The 8275-nt window shown below is 46.8% G+C and overlaps 1 protein-coding gene across 1 annotated transcript in view; it reads right to left on the reverse strand.

Moving 5' to 3' along the window:
* HYDIN (HYDIN axonemal central pair apparatus protein) overlaps positions 1 to 8275 on the reverse strand; it is a 308320-nt gene that overhangs the window by 78393 nt on the left and 221652 nt on the right. The window contains exons 44-46 of the mRNA XM_035024816.1: positions 7990 to 8149; positions 5552 to 6181; positions 1524 to 1745 (exon numbers count right to left, since the gene is read on the reverse strand). Of these exons, the coding sequence (XP_034880707.1) occupies positions 1524 to 1745; positions 5552 to 6181; positions 7990 to 8149 (1012 nt within the window). The remainder of the gene's footprint in view (positions 1 to 1523; positions 1746 to 5551; positions 6182 to 7989; positions 8150 to 8275) is intronic.

Genomic DNA, 8275 nt, shown 5'->3' on the forward strand with positions numbered 1-8275 from the left:
CCCCTCGCCGCCTCCCAATCACACTGACTTTTGGGCAGACCAGGTTCTTAGAGAATATGCCATACTCTGAAATTTTCTGACCATTCTTCGAGCACCATTTCACTTATTCCTTCATTCCCTGTATTTTCTGTAAACTGGAAATTAGGCGTAAAGCTTGATTAGATTCATAGAAGATGCTGCATACGTCACACTCCATCACAATGAGGGACCAAAAAAATGCCACCTCAACCCATGATTACAGATGCACTGTGTTCACGTGGCTGGGATTGCTCCCGCCAGACCTGGCCTCCAGAACGTGGGAGTTTCCTTTTGCAGCTGGCTAGTCACCTGTGTGACAATGCTCTGGCTTGCAGTGAGGGTCTTGTTCCCTAACAAAGCACTGCTTTTTGTATCAGTTGGTGCTCCTTAATTACTTCACTGGGGATAACAGAATAGAGGTTTTCTAATCCTACTCTTCTTTCTATAGTTTTAGCTGCCATTCTTCTAGAATGAAGAGCTTTCCTTTGTCAACTGGGGATGAATTAGAGTTCCTCCTAAAATGGTAAGTTAAAGAATGCTTAACCCTTCTCTGTTAATGGCTAATTTTAAGGAAAAAGGTGGTGTCATAGTCACCTCTGAGGTTGGCAATTTTTTTTTTTTTTTATTTGGACTCTGTTCTAGTAAGGTCTGTCCACTCATGCTGTTGATCTCAGATGATAATTCCCCACTTATTTGTAAAGAGAAGTTTGAGGTAGCCTCTTCACCTAATTGAGCCTGAGGCACGGCCTAGAGATGATTTTATTTCCTGCTGATTTTATTAGTCTTTGCTGATGTGCTTTTTGTAGGAAGCTGTGTGGAGAGATTCAAATTTGGGGCTATCATACTTCTCTGGGAATAAATAACCCCTCTCTAGGTTTTAATATACATACTTACTGCATATTATTGGTCAAATCTATTTTCCTTTGTGATTTATTCTATTAATTGCATATCTATTTTCTTCCACTTATATGTGATTTCATTTGGATTACTCATATTTTTAATCTAACTGGAATTAATTTTACTGCATTATATCAGGCAAAGAGCTAAAAAGTGAGTTTACCAAAATATCCAATCTCCCACTCATAAATTCTTTGATAATCTGTCCTTTTCCGAGTGTTGTGTGTTCCCTTAACTTATGTCTGTTGATTCTTGTATTCTCATGCACTGTGTAAACTACCTTAGCTTCCCAATACATCCTAATGTCCTTTTTTAAGAGAGCTGCTTTTGCTTATTATTTCTCCCAGATGAGCTTCTGAGCAATTCAACAAGTTCCCCAGACCATCCCACAGGGACTGGAAAGGGTAGAAGATGAGAATCAGTCATTCTGAGAGAGGCTCATGCAGGATCCCCAGGCGGGATCTGCAACGAGTCAAGGGCAAACATGTCAGTGAGCGTGACACTAAACACCATACTCTGTTTTCGACCACGCAGAGGGTGACCTTCCCTGTCTGCCCATCTGATGTCCTGCCAAGGTCAGGAGCACAAGTGGCTGGCTTGCTCCTTACCTTCCCAGAGCCCACAGTGCCTGAAAGCTCTGTTTCTGCTTCTCCTTCTCTTTTCTCCTCCAGTAGGGAGAGCTCTTCGGATGGGGGGATCACAAACACGAAATGCTTCAGGATTTCTGTTGTGGTCAAAGGCAGCCGCTTCAGGGGGTAGGAGATGATGGAGAATAAGGCAGGAGGTGGGATGGGTGGTCCAGAGGAACCCAGACCCAAGATGTCCAGGATCTAAAGGAAAAGCCCATGGTTAATTCCCGATGCAGAGGGCAGGGTGCCCCCAGCTGCCTCCCTGAGTGAGCACAGGGTGGTTTGGACCCTCCTGCCTCGTCCTAACATTCTTGGGAGATGCCACTGCCATGGGCATGTGTTGGGGAAGGGGTGTGAAGGGTCTGTGACACAGACCCCCATGCCCCCAGGCCAGGCTGGGGCTCTTGCTGTGGGCTGTGCGCTCCCTATCCTTCTCTTATCAAGGCCCTAGTCACCTTAGCATGTCTGTCTCTGCAATTGGGTGATAAACTCCACTGGGACAGGAATTGGGGTGATACAGCACAGGGTCTAGCACATAGCAGGCACTCAATATATTTTAGGTACCAGCTCTTAAGATTCTTATGTCTATCAGGGAAATCCAGATCAAAACCTCAATGAGATACCACCTCACACCAGTCAGAATGGCTGAAATTAACAAGTCAGGAAACGACAGATGTTGGCGGGGATGCGGAGAAAGGGGAACCCTCCTACACTGTTGGTGGGATTGCAATCTGGTGCAACCACTCTGGAAAACAGTATGAAGGTTCCTCAAAAAGTTGAAAATAGAGCTACCATATGATCCAGCTATTGCACTACTGGGCATTTACCCCAAAGATACAAATGTAGTGATCCGAAGGGGCACGTGCACCCCAATGTTTATAGTAGCAATGTCCACAATAGCTAAACTATGGAAAGAGCCCAGATGTCTATCGACAGATGAATGGATAAAGAAGATGTGGTATATTTATACAATGGAATATTATGCAGCCATCAAAAAATGAAATCTTGCCATTTGCAATGACATGGATGGAGCTAGAGGGTATTGTGCTAAGCAAAATAAGTCGATCAGAGAAAGACCAATTATCATATGATCTCACTGATACGAGGAATTTGAGAAACAAGACAGAGGATCATAGGGGAAGAGAGGGAAGAATGAAACAAGATGAAATCAGAGAGGGAGACAAACCATAAGAGACTCTTAATTTCAGGAAACAAACAGGGTTGCTGGAGTGGAGGGGGTGGGAGGGATGGGGTGGCTGCGTGATGGACATTGGGGAGGGTACGTGCTCCGGTGAGTGCTGTGAATTGTGTAAGACTGATGAATCACAGACCTGTACCCCTGAAACAAATAATACATTATATGTTAATTTAAAAAAAAGATTCTGATGTCTATAGTAAAGAGCTGTTTCATCTGTTTTCAGATCCCATGTTAATCTTTCAGTTATCTTTAAATGTTCTTTCTTTCTGATGCTGAAAGTAAGTGAGGGTTGGAGCAGGTCAAATATGGCAAAGAAAATAAGCCAAGGTTCTGGGAGTTGGGTAAAGGATGGGAATGAAGAGACAAGTCAAAAAGAAACTGGAGAGAAAATTCATTCCTATATCATTCTCCCCTTCTGCTCTGATATCAACTGAGTGAGCATCCTCCAGAGCAGACAGCTTGAAAATTTTGCAGCAACTCCCTTCTCAGTATAGAATCCCCTCAGAATAAGCATGCTCTCACTACATAAGTCATTATCACAACGGTAAATGTGACAGCCCTCTGGAGCATCGTTCTGTGGACGACATGGGCAGTTAGGCCGAGCAGGCAACTGTGTTCCTGGAATCCTGGGTTTCTGACCTGCAGGTCAGGCCGCCAAAGGCATTTCCTCACTAATGGGTAGCCAGCGTTAACTCCCAGGATTTGACTGTCTGTGAGGGAAAGGAACGGATAGTTTGTACCAATTATTAAATGGAGCCAGGGGCAAAGAACTGTAACCAACAGTCTAAGCTGTGGCTTGGAGTGTGGAGAGAATGAGAAAAGGCCAGAAGATAACCTTGGCTATAGTACTGGAACATAAAACAAGACGAGAAGAGGTTCTTTTTCAAAAAACATATTTCTGGGGAGAAAAGTGGCCATGAGTCCTCCCCTTGGGCTGGGCGGAGGCTGTGTGAAACGAGTGGTTTGGTGTCATGTGTCCCCCGACTGTCTTCCGCCCTTCGGCCCACCTGGACCACTGCAGCAAGACTCTGGTTGTGAGGCCACATCACACCCCAATCCGCCCCCTTGAGGAATTACCCGTGTTTTCCCATCAACTCTCACCTGCCAAATGTTCCTCCCAGGCTCTGTTCTCTCCCTGTTAAGGTTGCGTCTAATTTCTTATCAACTAAACTAGAAATCAGCAAACTGTGGCCCCCTAGTCAAATCTGGCCGCTACCTGCTTTTGTAAATAAAGCTGTACTGGGACAGAGTCATGTCCATTGATTTACATGCTGTTGGTGGTTGTGACAGAGGTTGTGGACATGCAGCCTAAAATATTTGCTTTCTGGTGTTTTGCAGAAAAAGCTCATCTCTGGACAAAATGCTAAAATAACCATCTCCTTCAAATCATCACCCAGCAGCTTCTGGCTATGCAATATTTGCTAGGAACAAAAAGCTATCTAATAGTATGATTTCTGTCACTATAGGAAGCTTGTGGGAACAAGATTTTCAAGTATTTGAGACTCTTGCTTCACTCCACAGTATACCTATCTTGCCAGCCTATAACAGTATTTAAAATCAACCCTAAAAATCTGTAAAGATCTTATTAAATTCAACACCCAAAAAAGCAAATAATCCAGTTAAGAAATAGGCAGAAGACATGAATAGACATTTCTCCAAAGAAGACATCCAGATGGCTAACAGACACATGAGAAGATGCTCATCAGTCATTATCAGGGAAATGCAAATCACACCTGTGAGAATGGCTAAACTTAACAACACAAGAAACAACAGGTGTTGGCGAGGATGCGGACAAAGGGGAACCCTCTTACACCGTTGGTAGGAATGCAAACTCGTGCAACCATTCTGGAGAACAGTTTGGAGGTTCCTCAAAAAGTTAATAATAGAACTACCCTACAACCCAGCAATTGCCCTACTAGGTATTTACCCAACGGATACAAAAATAAAGATTTGAAGAGGCACATGCAGCATCATCAACAATAGCCAAATTATGGAGAAGAGCCCAAATGTCCATCAACTGATGAATGGATAAAAAAGAGGTGGCATATATATAATGGAATATTACTCAGCCATCAAAAAGAATGAAATCTTGCCATTTGCAACAATGTGGATAGAGCTAGAGAGTAGTATGCTAAGTGAAATAAGTTGATCAGAGAGAAGTGCCTGGCTGGCTCAGTTGGTAGAGCGTGCGACTCTTGATCTCAGGGTCATGAGTTTGAGCCCCATGTTGGGCATGGAGCCTACTAAAAAAAAATAAGTCAGTCAGAGAAAGGCAAATACCATATGATTTCACTCATGTGGAATTTAAGAAACAAAACAGATGAACATAGGGGAAGAAAAAAAAAAAAGAGAGGGAAACAAACCATAAGAGACTCTTAATGATAGAGAACAAACTGAGGTTTGCTGGAGGGGAGGTGGGTGGGGGATGGGTGGGATGGGTGATGGGTATTAAGGAGGGCACTTGTTGGGATGAGCACTGAGTGTCATACGTAAGTGATGAATCACTAAATTCTACTCCAGAAACCAGTATTATATTACATGTTAACTAACTAGAATTTAAATAAAAACTAAAACAAACAAAAACTCTACAGGCAGTTTTTTATGAGGTTAGATGGAATAATTTAGATCTGCGGAACTTTCTCTGGATTTTCACCAACTAGCAAAAGGTCCTTTTAGCCACTGTTGTCTCATATCCAAGGGGGCCTCAGAGATTAATGGAATGAAATGGGTACAGAAAGGAACACTTTAATGGCGCTTAGCACAGTACCCGCTACCTGATTATGTCTCCATCCTGGAGAAGATTCTGTACCTGATCCCCTTTGGGAAGCCTGTCATTCTCAAGGGCCAGCTTCCAGCTCAAGCCTTCGAAGTCGGGCGTCTGGACGGTTATGAATGGCACACCCAGATCCTTCTTCCCCTCGTGGTGGTCCTCCTCCCCTCCTTCCCCCTCTCCGCCGTCACTCCGCTCCTCCAGTGCCCTGAGCTTCTCTAGACGCTCTCTCTCGGCCTTCTCCCGCTCCTGGCGTTCCTTCTCGGCTCGCTCCTTCTCCGCACGCTCCCTCTCTCTGTCCTTGCGGCCTCGGCGCCCACCTGACGGAACCTGGCGCTGGTCGTCAGGCTCGTGGGGCATGTCCTCGGCGCCAGTGTGATGCACCAGAATGCCTTGCTTCCGGTCCCAGTTCATGAGGATGTTCTGAATATCCTTCAGAGTCAACTCATAGGTCTTAAACTTCTGGGCCAAGTGCTTGTCAGCATCCTTCAGGAGGTCCCCTTCGCTGTCCTCTTGTTCCTGGGCAAGGGGAAACCCAAGCATGTGGATATCTCCTAGCTGGTTCTTTCTCCTCTTGCTTAGATCGTCCTTCTCATTTAAATGTTCCCTAACAGATACTTTCCTTTCTAGTGCATCCATCTTGACCTCTAGTTTGGAAAAAGTAAGAACCTAAAAAGCAAAACACATAAAACATGCTTAAAACAGTTCTTCAAGGGAGAACAAACTGCATAAGGAAGCGCAAGATGACACTGTTCTGAAAGGGGCCTCACAGGATTCCAGGTGCCTCTTGCTTACACCAGGGCTCTGTCTGAGAATCACCTTGGGGGTCTTTGTTAAAAGATCCTCTCCATAGCCCTTTGTTGGCAACAAACAGGAGTTTAGAATGTGGCTGTGCCCCAGGCTTTTTAAAAAAATGTATATATTGGGGCGCCTGGGTGGCTCAGTCGTTAAGTGTCTGCCTTCGGCTCAGGTCATGATCCCAGGGTCCTGGAATCGAGTCCCACATCAGGCTCCCTGCTCAGCAGGAAGCCTGCTTCTCCCTCTCCCACTCCCCCTGCTTGTGTTCCCTCTCTCGCTGTCTCTCTGTCAAATAAATAAATATAATCTTAAAAAAATATGTATTTATTTACGTAACCTGGCATAGAGAAACTAACTTGATTCTTTTTCTCTTTCTAAACTTGCTTTGTGGGCTCTGATCTTCTTCTCCCCTGGATGAAATCCTTGGGGAGGCTCCAGAGGTTTCTGGTCATTCTTTGGTGACATAAAATCCAGTCGAGTCTAATGATGATTGCTGGCAGGACAGCCCAGAGTCCCTGTTCTGGATGACAGCGCTCCTCCTCCCTAAGGTCGGGCTCGGAGGCAGGCCTGGCCAGGGTTGGCTATCCCCTGGCCTCACTCCTCCTCCACATCTGTCTGCATCTCTAACTCAGCCTGGGGAGTGTGGACAGGTCTGTGGTGGCACAGCTGTCTCCTGGAGGGGTCGCTCACTGAGGAGGCAGGGGGCTTGGCCACTACTGTCTCTTTCTCCATTGTCAGTAAGAGTCACGGCCAAGACCCAGAGAGTTCTGTTTGGACATGAGTTTTCAGGCAGAGGACTTTGTGTGGAAGGAGGGGCTGCAGAGGGGTAGGGAGGGCTTACACTTGGAAGATTTTGGGAGCCTGGCACAGACCAGTGACAGCCTAGACTCCAGGCCTGCATGCTTCTCGTGCTGTTCTTGCTCCCAAGCCTGGGCCATTTCTGCACGCTCAGACCCCGCTCCTTCCTGAGCTCTACTGGACTGTGACCCCTGGGCACGAATTCCTCTGCTCTCACGTCTACCCAGATGTGGTCACTGTCACCTACTGGGACCAATCTGCACCTAGTCTGGGAGCCTGGCTTTCGCTGTGCACACCAGCCAGCTAGCTACCCTGCTGGGCTGTGAGCGCCACCCTGGCCGCTCTACGTCTCCCGGGTCAGGGCAGCAGAGACGTGACTGCTAAGCTTGGCCGGCAGATAAACTACCACCACATGTCCGCAAGGACAAGCTGATGTTAGAGTGTCTTCCTTGACGGTTGTCAAGATAAGCTCTTGGTTGAACACAGGGGTTCCACTGACTTTGTGGCTCACTGGAGGCCAGCTGTTAATACCAGCCTATTCAGCAGCATCCAGGGGACTTGGCGGCACAGTGCAAAGAGCAAGGACTGTGGTCAGACATAACTGCGTGGGGTCCTGGAACTGTCTCCCTCGGCCCCAGACGGGGCTCATGTCTCTGAACCCCGCAGGGCGGGAGGGGGGCCAAGATAAAGTGCAGGAGAGCTCTTGGCACACAATCAGCTTTCAACCAATGGTGGCCCCTTCCCTCCTACCTCCTGCTCTACCACAAGATGCAAACAGTATCAGGCCGGTTTTCTGGAAGGGAAATGTACTGGCTTGATGGGCTGGTTACAGTGCTGCTCACTGTTCTGCCTCTGGGTAAGGAGCAAGGGAGGGTCGCTACCTGCCGGTTTGTTTGAGATTTCTTTGGGGGAGGTTCCTCCTTCACTGGTCCTTGCTTTGGCCTTTTAACCTTCCGTTTTAGCTCATCTTCTTCCTTTTGCCGCTCGAGCTCCTGCTGTAGCTTCTTTTCACGCATCTCCCTTGTCAGCCTCTCCAGCTCCCTTCATCAAACCAGGCAGAGGAGACAGAGTTCAGAGCCCCTGCCCTGAGGCCCTCCTCTGTTTTGGGGTGTCTGGTGGAAGGACATGGGAACAGTTTTCCTTGGGCATAAAAAGAAAGAGTGAACA

This window comes from Mirounga leonina, unplaced genomic scaffold (genome assembly GCF_011800145.1).
Source record: "Mirounga leonina isolate KUSES-001 unplaced genomic scaffold, KU_Mleo_1.0 Mir_180, whole genome shotgun sequence".
Lineage (NCBI taxonomy): Eukaryota > Metazoa > Chordata > Mammalia > Carnivora > Phocidae > Mirounga > Mirounga leonina.